Source organism: Kogia breviceps, chromosome X, assembly GCF_026419965.1.
Source record: "Kogia breviceps isolate mKogBre1 chromosome X, mKogBre1 haplotype 1, whole genome shotgun sequence".
Lineage (NCBI taxonomy): Eukaryota > Metazoa > Chordata > Mammalia > Artiodactyla > Physeteridae > Kogia > Kogia breviceps.
This window is the reverse complement of record NC_081330.1, coordinates 72,941,349-72,957,330: the sequence shown is the minus strand read 5'-3', so window position 1 is coordinate 72,957,330 and position 15,982 is coordinate 72,941,349. Positions and strand designations below refer to the sequence as shown.

The 15,982-nt window shown below is 41.6% G+C and overlaps 1 protein-coding gene across 2 annotated transcripts in view; it reads left to right on the top strand.

Annotated features, from left to right (window-relative positions):
* The window catches only part of KIF4A (kinesin family member 4A), a 138,361-nt gene extending 122,775 nt beyond the window's left edge, over positions 1-15,586 (top strand). For both annotated transcript variants that reach the window (XM_067024308.1, XM_059050372.2), the window contains 3 exons: positions 12,690-12,806; positions 14,426-14,548; positions 14,823-15,586. In XM_067024308.1, the coding sequence (XP_066880409.1) occupies positions 12,690-12,806; positions 14,426-14,548; positions 14,823-15,026 (444 nt within the window). In that variant the 3' untranslated portion in view covers positions 15,027-15,586. The remainder of the gene's footprint in view (positions 1-12,689; positions 12,807-14,425; positions 14,549-14,822) is intronic.
* The last annotated feature ends 396 nt before the right edge of the window (positions 15,587-15,982 follow it).

The window sequence follows — 15,982 nt, the reverse complement described above, 5'->3', positions numbered from 1 at the left end:
AAAGAAATAGGAACACATCACAGGACCTCAGCATACTCATCTCAGGGAGATGGACTGAGGGGCTTTTAAGAGTGACTGTAAAGCCAAACCAAATAGATATAGTTTATGAATATGCCATGAAAGAGACAACTCTTGCTGCATTATAAGACAGAAAGGGAAATACAGTCTTGGGAGCACCTGGGAAGCCATTTTCTGGCACAATGAATAGCATATTGTAAAGACTTGATAGTAGAGGTAGTAGCGGGACACAGAGCTGGGACACTGAGAGAAAATGAGGCAGAACATGTCTGACTTTGATTCACTTACTCAGCAAACACTTATGCTCTCTACTGTGGTTGAAGTGGTAAGCATGAGCTGATTGTTGATGAAAAGGTCAGCCAAGTAATAGGAAGCACAGGTGAGAAGTACACACAGAAGCAAATGGTAGAGGACCTAAAACTCTGGGGAAGGAGTTTCCAAATGGCAAGCAAATGTGGGTATACTTGTCCTTGAGGAAAGCTTATCATACACACATACACACACACACACACACAAACACACACACACACACATACACACACACACAAGCATAGATATAATAGCACTGTTGCTGTAAACTTAAAAAGGAAATATAGGGCTTCCCTGGTGGCGCAGTGGTTGAGAGTCTGCCTGCCAATGCAGGGGACAGGGGTTCGTGCCCTGGTCCGGGAAGATCCCACATGCCGCAGAGCGGCTAGGCCTGTGAGCCATGGCCACTGAGCCTGTGCGTTCAGAGCCTGTGCTCCGCAACGGGAGAGGCCACAGCAGTGAGAGGCCCGCGTACCACAAAAAAAAAAAAAAAAGAAGAAGAAGAAGAAGGAAATATAGAAGTATAGCTAAAAATGCAAGTAAGTGATATTTGCTATCAATGATAAATCCTATCTCTAAAACACTGAGAGATGATTCTTCTCTAGGCTTTTTCCCTGATTTTATAACTTGAGAATATAATTGGGCTTTAAGGAGAGCAAGTTGACATACAATCTAGTTTCTCCCTTTTCGAGGCCTTGAAGTACATGGACTGCTTGCTCTTTGATCAGACTGCTTGTAGACACATCAGCTGTAGACCTTGATGCTTTGCATGAAGGCCATCCTGATTATTATTGTTTCAACCCAGCTGAAGCAGGCTGGTATGAATCACTAGGTATCTGCAAAGGAGACTGCAGCAGGTACCAAAATGATGACTTGTCCAAAGCTAATGCTGAAAAAACTAGGTTTCCTCATTCAGCCATATTTCCTATCTGTACTAAGGAGATGCCAAAGGATAGGCCATGTGCTGTAGTAAAGAAGTGATAGCTTAGAAGCCAGGTAGACGTGAATTCTAGTCTTGACTTTGCCACTGTTTAGTTGGATGGCCTTAAGCAAGTCACTTAATCTCTCTGAGCCTCAGATTCCTTATTTATGTAATAAAGGGATGAGGCTAGAATAGTGATATATAAGGTCCCTTCCAGCACTAATATCCTGAGTCAAAGTAACAGTCAAAGTTGTATAAATGGGTTTTGTTGTTGTTGTTTTTAATAAATGGGTTTTAATAATACTACCTTTATATGGGGTTATATGGTGTCTGAGAAGTTAAAAGAAGGAATATATGCAAGAGCACCTTGTGAAGGATAAAATATCATGCAGGTATTGTTATTAAAGCACTGTAAGCATTTTTACAAATATTCCCATTTGCCCCCTTTGGCAGAAAAGAGGGAGGAGGTATTCTGGTCTCTAGTAATGAAAGAATGGAGTGGATGGAGTGACTTGTCCAAGGTCATGCCAAGTATTAAATATAAGGCTAGAGCCCAAGGCTCCTAATTCCTAGCCTGGTGTCCTTTATGTTGCAATTTTTACAAGATTTTATTCTAAGATGTAATGTAACACTGAAATCACTGCTAGAAGAATTATAGACCCTAAAGAAATAATTCTCAACCCTGGCTGCACATTAGAATCCCCCAGGGAGCTTTTAAACACAGGGATCCTGGGACCCCACCCCCAGATATTCTGATTTAATTGGTCTGAGGTGGGACCTGGCCTTTTTGAAAAGCTCCCCAGAGATTTCTTATGTGCAGCCAGGGTTGAGAACCACTGGCTTAAAGAAACCCTAGAGGTCTTTCATCTCGACTTCCCACTTCTTTTATATAAAGAATCTCTCTATTATAGTGGTTCTCAGCTATGGTGTTGGGACATGCTGGTGGGTTGCTAGCAGTTGTGATACACACGTATACACACACACACCCCACATATATCATATTTGAGATTTTGTCTGTGGCAAGATCTTGCTGCCTCTCTTATATTCTGATCTGCATCTTGGTGTGAGAGAAAATAAGATGAAGCTAAAGCTAGTGCACATGGCATTCGTGTGAATACATCTGTCATGTACGTCATGACTGTTCTATAATACCACTCCCAGGTGTTTATCTAGCCTCTGCTTGCTTGAAAACAAGCAATCTAGTAGGGGGAGGCTCACAGTCATGAGACAGGGCAGCCCATTGTATTCCAAGTAGGTGTTGGAAAGTTGTTCCTTGTTGAGCTGTCCTATAAATCATCCCAGTGAGTCTTGGCTATGTAGAAGTCTAATTGTTCTTCCTTATGATAGCCCTTCAGATGCCACTCTTGTACTTTGGATAAAATAGAGACACATGGACAGGGTAATAGAGTGTTTTTGAGGCATATAATATAGATAAATGTGTAAACGGTCAGAGGACCATACCCAGCCTGTAGCAATCAATGGATCAATGTCATCCTGGCGAGGTGTCTCTAGGACATGTCATAGAACTCTGTCTTTTGCTCTGTCTTATTCAAAGAAGCAAAGTTAGGGGTTTTTTTTGTTATGTCCAGTGTTGGCAAAGGTGACTAAGGTGGGCATTCCTGTCTGTTGTTGTTAGGAGTGTAGTTTGGCATACCTTTCTGGAAAGCAGCTTGAAAATATGCATCAAAAGCCTTAAAAATGTTCCTGTCCTTTGGCTCAATAATTATACACATAGGTATTTATACTAATGAAATAGTCATTGATATGTAAAAAGATTTATAAATCTTTTTTGAGCATCAAACTATGTATCAGGCACTGCTCCTAGGTGCTAAGGATGCAATAAACAGGACAGGTGAAATCCTTGGCCTCATGAAACTGAAGACATTCTTGTGGAGAGAGACTCATAGTGACTAGAAAAACAAATAAAATAATTTTAGATGATAAGAGATAAAAAGAAAATATAGTCAAATCATAGAGAATGATGGGGTAGGAAAAGAGTACTTCGGACGAGTGTTTGGGAGAGGCCTCTCTGAAGAGGAGATATTTAAGCTGAGATCTGAACAAAGTGAAGGAGCAAGTCAGGAAAAAAATCAGAACATTTCAGGAAAAGGAAACAGTAAATACAAAGGCCTCGGGGCAGGAATGAGCTTGGCTTATCAAGGAGTAGCTGAAGAGGCCAGTGAGGCTGGAGGATACTGAGATGTGGGAGAGTACAGTACAAGGTCGGGTCAGAGGGGTAATCATAGGCCTTGTCAATCATGGTAAGATTTGGATTGTATTTATGTACCAGGATATTTGCTGTAACATGATTTATAATGGCAAACAATTTCTTTCAAAACAATCTTAATATCTAACGTTAGGTGACTGGTTAAGTAAATTGACATTTCCACACGATGAAAGACTATATACAACTGTTAAATATTAAAAATCATGGTTTTGATTTTCAGATTTTATAAAGTACTATATATTATTCTCATAATGGGGGCGAGGGGGAAGATGTTTTAATGGTTTCTTTTACCCTCACAACTACACAACAATGGTGATAGTTGTCCATATGAAACAGACTCGAGGGCTTGAATTTAACTGTAAACACAGTATGAATCCACAAAGATATGACAAGGGAAAAAAAGCCACTGTGATTTAGGACTCATTAGCAGAACTATGGAGTTCATAACAAGGGAGGTGTTTGTCTCAATCTGCTTCACAATGGTCACACCACATTTAGAAAGTTATGCTCATTTCTGGATGTCACAATTAAAGATGAACTTGGGCAAATTGGTATATAGCCAAGGTGGTGAGAATTCTTGGAAACCATGTTATGTGGTGAATCATTGAGGGAGCTAGGTATATTTAGCTTTGAGAGGATTTGGACAGAGTGGGACTGGAGAGTGAAAACGATGCCCAGGGTTTGAACATATATGCTGTGAAAGTGGGGTTAAATTGATTTCATGTCATTCCAGATGGCAGAATTTGGTCCTGAGGTCAGAAGTTATATAGAAACTGTTATCATCTCAAGATAAATAGAGCATTGGATAATAAGACCAGGGATGTTTTAGTGGGGCTTCATACATCAAATCAGGCTTTAGATGGTCACTGAGGTCTCCTCTGACTCTAATCCATCATTCTGTGAGCTCTGTCACCTATATTTGTTCCAAGCCAAACTATCCTACTTTCTTCCACCATTTCTCTTACTACATCACTTCCTATAATGCTGGTCACCCACTCCCTTTTTGTTTAATTCCCTCTTTATGATGCACATACACACAGTGGACTCCTGAATGTGTGCACAAGGAAACATACTTATTGATAAAATGGTCTTAATACATGGAAAGCACTTGTAACAGTGCCTGGCACACAGTGATGTCAGCTATTACTACTGCAGCCTTGTTGTAAGTGTGAAATATGGCACTATGAAGAGTATGGGTAAATTGTGGCATACTCAGTGTGTGAAAATGAATGGAACAGGAGCTACACGCATCAACGGATGATAAGATACCATTTATATAAAGTTTAAAAGTGTGTAAGATAATTCCTTACATATTTTTAAAACTCATATGTGGTAAAAAGACATGCATGGGATAATAAGCTCCTAATTCAAGAGACTGCCCCTGGGAGGGAGGGAGGTGAAAGGAATCAGGAAAGCGTAGACAGGAGGCTTCAGTTCTATCTGTGTTTTACTCATCAAGGGAGGGTTGGGGACATGAGTGGGGTTTTTTTCTTGTCTACACTTTTTATATGCCTAAAAAAAATTATGGGGCCCTAAAATACGATATATCATTTCAAATGGAGTCTGACTGACCCAGGGTTTAGTGAAACATTCTCTCCCTGTGATTACTGAACTCCAAATTTCTGCCTGACTGACTTGTTTTTTGACAGCCATTTCACACGGTTGACTCATGAAGCTTGCTGACACCTCAAATCTCTAGTCCCTTTTTACACAAACTACTTTTTTTGGGCTGTACCGCGCAGCTTGTGGGATCTTTTATTTTTTTTAACATCTTTATTGGAGTATAATTGCGTTACAATGGTGTGTTAGTTTCTGCTTTATAACAAAGGGAGTCAGTTATATATATACATATGTCCCCATATCTCTTCCCTCTTGCGTCTTCCTCCTTCCCACCCTCCCTATGCCACCCCTCTAGGAGTCGCAAAGCACGGAGCTGATCTCCCTGTGCTATGCGGCTGCTTACCACTAGCTATGTATTTTACGTTTGGTAGTGTATATATGTCCATGCCACTCTCTCACTTCATCCCAGCTTACCCTTCCTCCTCCCCATATCCTCAAGTCCATTCTCTAGTAGGTCTGCATCTTTATTCCTGTCTTGCCCCTAGGTTCTTCATGACCTTTTTTTTTTTTTAGATTCCATATGTATGTGTTAGCATACGGTATTTGTTTTTCTCTTTCTGACTTACTTCACTCTGTATGACAGACTCTAGGTCCATCCCCCTCACTACAAATAACTCAATTTTATTTCTTTTTATGGCTGAGTAATATTCCATTGTATATATGCACCACATCTTCTTTATCCATTCATCTGTTGATGGACACTTAGGCTGCTTCCATGTCCTGACTATTGTAAATAGAGCTTCAATGAACATTGTGGTACATGACTCTTTTTGAATTATGGATTTCTCAGGGTATATGCCCAGTAGTGGGATTGCTGGGTTGTATGGTAGTTCTATTTGTAGCTTTTTTTTTTTTTTTTTTTTTTTCGCGGTATGGGGGCCTCTCACTGCTGTGGCCTCTCCTGTTGCGGAGCACAGGCTCCGGACGTGCAGGCTCAGTAGTTGTGGCTCACGGGCCCAGCCGCTCCACGGCACGTGGGATCCTCCCGGACCGGGGCACGAACCCGTGTCCCCTGCATCGGCAGGTGGACTCTCAACCACTGCGCCACCAGGGAAGCCCTATTTGTAGCTTTTTAAGGAACCTCCATACTGTTCTCCATAGTGGCTGTATCAATTTACATTCCCACCAACAGTGCAAGAATGTTCCCTTTTCTCCACACCCTCTGCAGCATTTATTGTTTGTACATTTTTTGATGATGGCCATTCTGACCGGTGTGAAATGATATCTCATTGTAGTTTTGATTTGCATTTCTCTAATGATTAATGATGTTGAGCATTCTTTCATGTGTTTGTTGGCAATCTGTATATCTTCTTTGGAGAAATGTCTATTTAGGTCTTCTGCCCATTTTTGGATTGGGTTGTTTGGTTTTTTGTTATTGAGCTGCATGAGTTGCTTATAAATTTTGGATATTAATCCTTTGTCAGTTGCTTCATTTGCAAATACTTTCTCCCATTATGAGGGTTGTCTTTTGCTCTTGTTTATGGTATCCTTTGCTGTGCAAAAGCTTTTAAGTTTCATTAGGTCCCATTTGTTTATTTTTGTTTTTATTTCCATTTCTCTAGGAGATGGGTCAAAAAGGATCTTGCTGTGATTTATGTCATAGAGTGTTCTGCCTATGTTTTCCTCTAAGAGTTTGATAGTGTCTGGCCTTACATTTAGGTCTTTAATCCATTTTGAGTTTATTTTTGTGTATGTATGGTGTTAGGGAGTGTTCTAATTTCATTCTTTTACATGTACCTGTCCAGTTTTCCCAGCACCACTTATTGAAGAGGCTGTCTTTTCTCCACTGTATATTCTTGCCTCTTTTATCAAAGATTAGGTGACCATATGTGCATGGGTTTATCTGTGGGCTTTCTATCCTGTTCCATTGATCTATGTTTCTGTTTTTGTGCCAGTACCATACTGTCTTGATTACCGTAGCTTTGTAGTATACTCTGAAGTCAGGGAGCCTGATTCCTGCAGCTCTGTTTTTCTTTCTCAAGATTGCTTTGGCTATTTGGGGTCTTTTGTGTTTCCATGCAAATTATGAAATTTTTTGTTCTAGTTCTGTGAAAAATGCCATTGGTAGCTTGATAGGGATTACAGTGAATCTGTAGATTGCTTTGGGTAGTAGAGTCATTGTCACAATGTTGATTCTTCCAATCCAAGAACATGGTATATATCTCCGTCTGTTTGTATCATCTTTAAGTTCTTTCATCAGTGTCTTATAGTTTTCTGCATACAGGTCTTTTGTCTCCTTGGGTCGGTTTATTCCTAGGTATTTTATTCTTTTTGTTACAATGGTAAATGAAAGTGTTTCCTTAATTTATCTTTCATATTTTTCATCATCAGTGTATAGGAATGCAAGAGATTTCTGTGTATTAATTTTGTATCCTGCTACTTTACCAAATTCATTCATTAGCTCTAGTAGTTTTCTGGTAGCATCTTTAGGATTCTCTATGTATAGTATCATGTCATCTGCAAACAGTGACAGCTTTACTTCTTCTTTTCTGATTTGGATTCCTTTTATTTCTTTTTCTTCTCTGATTGCTGTGGCTAAAACTTCCAAAACTATGTTGAATAACAGTGGTGAGAGTGGGCAACCTTTTCTTGTTCCTGATCTTAGTGGAAATGGTTTCAGTTTTTCACCATTAAGGACAATGTTGGCTGTGGGTTTGTCATATATGGCCTTTATTATGTTGAGGAAATTTCCCTCTATGCCTAATTTCTGGAAGGTGTTTATCATAAATGGGTGTTGAATTTTGTTAAAAGCTTTCTCTGCATCTATTGAGATGGTCATATGGTTTCCCTCCTTCAATTTGTTAATATGGTGTATTACATTGATTGATTTGCACATACTGAGGAATCCTTGCATTCCTGGAATAAACACCACTTGATCATGGTGTTTGCTCCTTTTAATGTGCTGTTGGATTCTGTTTGCTAGTATTTTGTTTAGGATTCTTGCATCTGTGTTTATCAGTGATATTGGCCTGTAGTTTTCTTTCTTTGTGACATCTTTGTCTGGTTTTGGTATCAGGGTGATGGTGGCCTCTTAGAATGACTTTGGGAGTGTCCTCCCTCTGCTATATTTTGGAAGAGTTTGAGAAGGATAGGTGTTAGCTCTTTTCTAAATGTTTGATATAGTTCTCCTGTGAATCCATCTTGTCCAGGACTTTTGTTGGAAGATTTTGAATCACAGTTTCAATTTCAGTGCTTGTGATTGGTCTGTTCATATTTTCTGTTTCTTCCTGGTTCAGTCTCAGAAGGTTGTGCATTTGTAAGAATTTGTCCATTTCTTCCAGGTTGTCCATTTTATTGGCGTATAGTTGCTTGTAGTAATCTCTTATAATCCTTTGTATTTCTGCTGGGTCAATTGTTACTTATCCTTTTTCATTTCTCATTCTGTTGATTTGAGTCTTCTCCCTTTTTTTCTTGATGTGTCTGGCTAATGGTTTATCAGTTTTGTTTATCTTCTCAAAGAACCGGCTTTTAGTTTTATTGATCTTTCCTATAGTGTCCTTCATTTCTTTTTCATTTATTTCTGATCTGATCTTTATGATTTCTTTCCTTCTGCTAAATTGGGGGGTTTTTTTGTTCTTCTTTCTCTAATTGCTTTAGGTGCAAAGTTAGGTTGTTTATTTGAGATGTTTCCTGTTTCTTAAGGTATGATTGTATTGCTATAAACTTCCCTCTTAGAACTGCTTTTGCTGCATCCCATAGGTTTTGGGACGTCGTGTTTTCATTGTCATTTGTTTCTAGGTATTTTTTGATTTCCTCTTTGATTTCTTCAGTGATCTCTTGGTTATTAAGTAATGTGTTGTTTAGCCTGCATGTGTTTGTATTTCTTATAGTTTTTTTTTCCTGTAATTGATATCTAGTCTCATAGTGTTGTGGTCAGAAAAGATACTTGATCCGATTTCAGTTTTCTTAAATTTACCACGGCTTGATTTGTGACCCAAGATATGATCAATCCTGGAGAATGTTCCATGAGCACTTGAGAAGAATGTGTATTCTGTTGTTTTTGGATGGAATGTCCTATAAATATTAAGTCCTTCTTGTTTAATGTATCATTTAAAGCTTGTGTTTCCTTATTTCTTTTCATTTTGGATGATCTGTCCATTGGTGAAAGTGGGGTGTTAAAGTCCCCTACTATGATGGTGTTACTGTCGATTTCCCCTTTTAAGGCTGTTAGTATTTGCCTTCTGTATTGAGGTGCTCCTATGTTGGGTGCATAATTATTTACAACTGTTATATTTTCTTCATGGGTCGATCCCTTGATCATTGTGTAGTGTCCTTCTTTGTCTCTTGTAATAGTCTTTATTTTAAAGACTATTTTGTCTGATATAAGAATTGCTACTCCAGCTTTCTTTTGATTTCCATTTGCATGGAATATCTTTTTCCATCCCCTCACTTTCAGTCTGTATGTGTCCCTAGGTCTGAAGTGGGTCTCTTGTAGACAGAATATATATGGGTCTTGTTTTTGTATCCATTCAGCCAGTCTTTGTCTTTTGGTTGGAGCATATAATCCATTTACGTTTAAAGTAATTATCGATATGTATGTTCCTATTACCATTTTCTTAATTGTTTTGGGTTTGTTATTGTAGGTCTTTTCCTCCTCTTGTGTTTCCTGCCTAGAGAAGTTCCTTTAGCATTTGTTGTAAAGCTGTTTTGGTGGTGCTGAATTCTCTTAGCTTTTGCTTGTCTGTAAAGGTTTTAATTTCTCCATCAAATCTGAATGAGATCCTTACTGGGTAGAGTAATCTTGGTTGTAGGTTTTTCTCCTTCATCACTTTAAATATGTCCTGCTACTCCCTTCTGGCTTGCAGAGTTTCTGCTGAAAGATCAGCTGTTAACCTTATGGGGAGTCCCTTGTGTGTTATTTGTTGTTTTTCTCTTGGTGCTTTTAATATTTTTTATTTGTTTTTAATTTGTTTTCTTTTTTTAAAGAAGTACTTTTTATTAATTAATTTATTTGTTTATTTATTTTGGCTGTGTTAGATCTTCATTGCTGTGAGTGAGCTTTCTCTATTTGTGGCAAGCAGGGGCTACTCTTCGTTGTGGTGCACGGTCCTCTCATTGTGGTGGCTTCTCTTGCTGTGGAGCGTGGGCTCTAGGCACACAGGCTTCAGTAGTTGTGGCACTTGGGCTCAGTAGTTGTGGCTCACGGGCTCTAGAGCGCAGGCTCAGTAGTTGTGGCGCACGGGCTTAGTTGCTTAGCGGCTTGTGGGATCTTCCCAGAACAGGGCTAGAACCCATGTCTCCTGCGTTGGCAGGTGGATTCTTAACCACTGCACCACCAGGGAAGCCCTGTATTTAATTTTTGATAGTTTGATTAATATGTGTCCTGGCGTGTTTCTCCTTGGATTTATCCTGTATGGGACTCTTTGTGCTTCCTGGACTTGATTAACTATTACCTTTCCTATATTAGGGACGTTTTCAACTATAATCTCTTGAAATATTTTCTCAGTCCCTTTCTTTTTCTTCTTCTGGGACCCCTATAATTCTAATGTTGGTGCATTTAATGTTGTCCCAGAGGTTTCTGGGACTGTCCTCAATTCTTTTCATTCTTTTTTCTTTATTCTGCTCTGCAGTAGTTATTTCCACTATTTTATCTTCCAGGTCACTTATGCATTCTTCTGCCTCAGTTATTCTGCTATTGATCTCTTCTAGAGAATTTTTAATTTCATTTATTGTGTTGTTCATCACTGTTTGTTTGCTCTTTAGTTCTTCTAGCCCCTTATTAAATGTTTCTTGTATTTTCTCCATTCTATTTCTAAGATTTGGGATCATGTTTACTATCATTATTCTGAATTCTTTTTCAGGTAGACTGCCTATTTGCTCTTCATTTGTTAGGTCTGGTGGGTTTTTGCCTTGCTCCTTCATCTGCTGTGTGTTCCTCTGTCTTCTCATTTTGCTTAACTGACTTTCTTTGGGGTCTCCTTTTCACAGGCTGCAGGTTCATAGTTCCCGTTGTTTTTCGTGTCTGTCCCCAGTGGCTAACGTTGGTTCGGTGGGTTGTGTAGTCTTCCTGGTGGTGGCGACTAGTGCTTGTGTCCTTGTGGATGAGGCTGAATCTTGTCTTTCTGGTGGGCAGGTCCACATCTGGTGGTGTTTTGGGATGTCTGTGGCCTTTTTATGATTTTAAGTAGCCTCTCTGCTAATGGATGGGGTTGTGTTCCTGCTTTGCTAGTTGTTTGGCATAGTGTGTCCATCACTGTAGCTTGCTGGTCATTGAGTGGGGCTGGGTCTTGGCATTGAGATGGAGATCTCTGGGAGAGTTTTGCCGTTTGATATTATGTGGAGCTGTGAGGTCTCTTGTGGACCAGTGTCCTGAATTTGGCTCTCCCACCTTAGAGGCACAGCTCTTATGCCTGGCTGGAGCACCAAGAGCCTGTCATCCACATGGTCATGTGGCTATAGGTAGGAGGCCTCAGTTCCTTGCCACATGGATCTCTCCTTAGGGCTGCTTGAGTGTCCTCATGACATGGCAGCTGTCTTACCCCAGGATGAGTGATCCGGCCCACGGTCCCCAGGACTATCGCGACTTCAGCTGCTGGAGCCCCTCCAGAGCCGGCAGCCTCAGTGAGGCTGCCCTCCGCTCGGGCTCCGGGACAGATCAGTGACGGCGGAGTGAAGAGACCCCAAGCCAGGAGTTCCAGCTCTGTGGAAATGCAGGCTCCATTCTTGCTTGTGGAATTTTAGTTCCCCGACCAGGGATTGAACCTGGGCCCTTGGACCATTGGCAGTGAAAGCTCCAGGTCCTAACCACTGGACTGCCAGGGAATTCCCTGCACAAACTACTTTTAATCCAGATCTCCTCCCCACAGCATTACATTTATAAGGCTGATTTGGGGTAAATGTAATGCCAGACTTACATTTATCCCTATTATAACTTTTCTGTCTACCTCCAGCCCATAATTCCAGCCAGTCAAAATATTTTTGAATTGTGATTCTATTATTCTATTATCTTACATGTTAATCATCCTTCCAGCTTTGTGTCATTGTTACAGCTGATAAATATGCCTACCTTGTAGACTGGCTATGAGATTCAAATGAGATTTTGCATTTTTATACATGAAAGTACTCAGAAAACTGTAAAGTGCTGTACAAATGTAAATGATTTTATTTCATATCATCAGTGATTTATTAAAATGTTGAATGATTAAACTGCTGAGGACAAAGCCCAGGCTGACACTAAACAAACTGTAGAAATGTGAGTTGGATGAAAGTACAGCTGGGTAGATCTAAAGATACTGAGCAACTATACTCAGTCCTTAAATATGCCTAATTCTACTCCCATTCATCTCATAGTTCTTCACTTTGGCCATAAAATCATCATGAGGATCTTTGTCAGTTGCCCTGCATTATTATGGTATCCATCCTATCCATCTTTCAAGTATACTATCCCAAAAGTGTGGCATGACTTGTTCTTAGAAAACCTATCGGGGCTCTTGGCGATCATTGTTTCACTAAAGAGAGGACTGAGGAGACAAAAGCTTAGTAAAGTTGATGGTACTTTCCAGTTTTTCTAGAATGGCCTGAGAATGAAGGGAAGGTACTTCAAACCTAGTCTTCTGACTCAGTAACGTGTCTTTCTACAAACCTGCTTTGCAGTGTTCCTGCAAGGGCTGGTGTGGGAACAAGCAGTGCGGGTGCAGGAGACAGAAGTTGGACTGTGGTGCGGACTGCTGCTGTGACCCCACAAAGTGTAGGAACCGTCAGCAAGGCAAGGTAGGATCAGTGCTGTCGTCCCTCACTGTCCTTTCAGATCTCCCAGCAATTTCTTCCCTTTTCCTCTACCTTCCTTCCTGAAAGCCAGAGTCTCCTGCACAGCCCTTCCTACCCTTTTTCCCTCTGCAACCAGAAAAAGACATTTCGCTTCTCAGTCCTTCTTCCTTGCTGCTAGCGTGTCCACACAACCCCTTCAGGAGCCACAGCCTCTCCCAGGAGATTCCCAGATATGCAGCTCCCCACCCCTAGCCTTGGCTGTAAAATTTCTGTACAGTGTCTAAGGCACAAGCAAGGAACAGTAGAGCAAGCATTTACAGGCATACAACCACGCAGGATCAAACTAGTCCAGAGGCTTAGCTGGAATTGTAAGGGCCACGTGCTGAGGTAGCAGCTTCCAGAAAGGAAGTTAATCCTTCTGACATCTTGAGACATCAGTTACTTAGACCCTCTCCATGGGAACCAGCTATTCCATGGCTCTAGGAAAAGACCCACAGGAACTTGGTCTTTCTGATAGGCACTGTTCTGAGCCAAGTTAACTGTAGCTGTTCTTATATTGCTCCCAGGGATAGCAAACTCAGGGAAGCAAAATGTGTACTGAGAAGTGCAGCACCAAGCAGGTCAGATGCCCGAACTTGCCTTATGCCTACCTGTGCCCACGGCAAAAGCTCATTCCTACTGCTCTGTGTGTGATACACAGGAATTTTAGCAAGACTAGTTCACTGTGCATTTCTTAACCATCTATATGGGCGCAGTTTTGCCCTGGGTCTTCCATTAAAAACACTTCTGAGGTAGGTAGTCATTAGAGGACTAAAGTGGCAAGCTAGAGGTCAGGCTAAGAACTGTAGAAGTAGCATTGCAGAAGGACCTTTAGGATTCTCTATGCCCATGCTTTTCTCAGTTTGGGTTCTAGAGTCCTATAGTGGCTCCATGGAAGTGCTTCCAGGCAGAGGAGTGTGGCCCAGCTCAGTTTGACCCCGTGCCAACCAAAGCAACTTGCTCTTTACTTGTTTATATATCGAGTTTCCTCTTAGAATTTCAGTTGGAAAACCACTGATCTAGTCCAATACTGCCATTTTACAGAGAAGGAAACTAAGGCCCAGAGATAAGCTTAAGTGACTTGGTGTGATATTATACAGCTGGTCATGGCGGCTAAGATTAGACCTCAGGCTTCCTGACTCTTAATCCAGTTCAGTTTCCATGACAACAGGCTATAATTCTAATCCAAGCTGTACCACAGAGTCGCCTTGTAACCTAAGCAACTTCTCTCTCTTGGCCTCAGCTTCCTCTCTGAAAGGAAGACCAATACAGGCAACACTCTGTAGAAATGCTAAAAAGTATATTGTAGATTGGGGAGGGGAGAGGATTAAAGAAACGACCAAGGCTCAGCCTTGTTTTAAACCTTGCCTCGTGATGTGTCCTGTGCCACTCTCCTACCCAGTCCTTTGCCTTCAGAGGCTGCCTTTGAGCACTGTGACCTCCCCAAGCAGGGTCACCCTAAGACCTGCTTACACTGACTGATGAGGCCCTCAGAGCTGGTACCTCACTGGCTGAAGGGGAGCAGACTGATTGTGTAACCCTAGTAGCTGAATTTCTAATATCCCTGTCTGCTTGATTCTCAGGATAGCTTGGGCACTGTTGAGCGGACTCGGGATTCTGAAGGCTCCTTCAAACTGGAGGATCCCACAGAGGTGACCCCAGGATTGAGCTTCTTTAACCCTGTCTGTGCCACTCCCAACAGCAAGGTAGGTGGCCTAAAAGCCAGGTGTTCCCAAATGTATTAGCGTCCATCTCTCCATTAGTGCTGACAGAGAGCTGTGGGAGAAAAGGAGGTAAAGGTACAACCAGCTTGCTGGGAACTGGGAACCGGGCATCTGCTAGAGTCTGGTGTTTTCAACAGAGCAATTTGGGGGGTCAACGCATACCACTGGGAGTGTGCTAAACATCTGTAGTGGCTAGGCTGTGCTGAGCCTCTGTCTCTACCCCAGATCTAGTCATAGCTGTCTCTGTCCTTCATAGATCCTCAAAGAGATGTGTGATGTGGAGCAGGTGCTATTAAACAACATGGTTCCAGGTGCCTCCTCCCTTGGCCTCCCAGAGTCAAAACATGTAGCAACAGAATCCCAAGAAAATAAAGCTCCAGAGAAGAAAAAGAAACGAGCTCTGGCCAGCAATATCAGCTTCTTCTCTGGCTGCTCCCCCATTGAAGAAGAGGCCCACTGAAGTTGGACTCATCATATCTGCCCCAGTCTGGCTTGGGAGATGCCTTCACGTTGCAGCCAGAAGGGTTTTTTTTCTCTTGATTCCTCTTGATTTCAGGTTTCTTGCTGTTGACAAAAGGAACAGCACGTTACTGAAAAAGAGGGAACCTTTGTTGGATGTTGGCAACTTCGTGTCCAGCCCCCCAGCCCCTGACGACTACTCTCCTCTCCAGAAGGGTGCTAAGCTACCTGCTGAAGAGAGAACCAACTGACCTTCCTGATGACTCATGAGGAACCAGTCCTCAGTACAATCTAGCTCTCTCTTACTCATGAGCAGTTAGGGCTGTCTTGGGACCGAGGCCAAGGCTGTCTTATCTTTAGGTTGTCTCAGTTTCATGGCAGAGCCTAGCCTAGGTTGGAGGCCTGGCACAGATCTTCACACCACCTGCAGAATGGCGCTGGGATCTTTCTTGTCTCTGGATTTCAAGTGCTTTAATAGTACACTCAATTGTCTTTCAAGTTGCTGAGGTAAATGAAATCTTTTTAAATGTTAATGTTAAGTAAATAAATAAATCTTAGTCCATCTGCTGTTTGGAAAGAGTCTTCTGTGCTAGAGGGAGAAATACAATTTCAACCTGTGTTCCTCCGCCCCTGGGAACACTATTAAGGAAAGTCAGTGAAAGTGCCCAAGCCCCACTGCCTTGTAGCAGCCCTCATCCCCTGAGGGGAGTATGGAGCAGCAAGTCATATGTCTTCATGTGGCTCTGTTATCTCAGGAGGTTAGAATAATGCTAGCAAGGCCAGTGGCTTGACCTTCACTGTAGAGGCTGCCTGACCTCCAGATTTAGGAGGAAGGAACCATATTTACCAAGCATCTCCATGTGCTTGCCACAATTTTGTTTGCTCCTCACAAAAAAGTTCAAGGTGAATAGGTCTCATTTTACAGATAAGAAAACTGAGATACAAAGACGTTAAGTC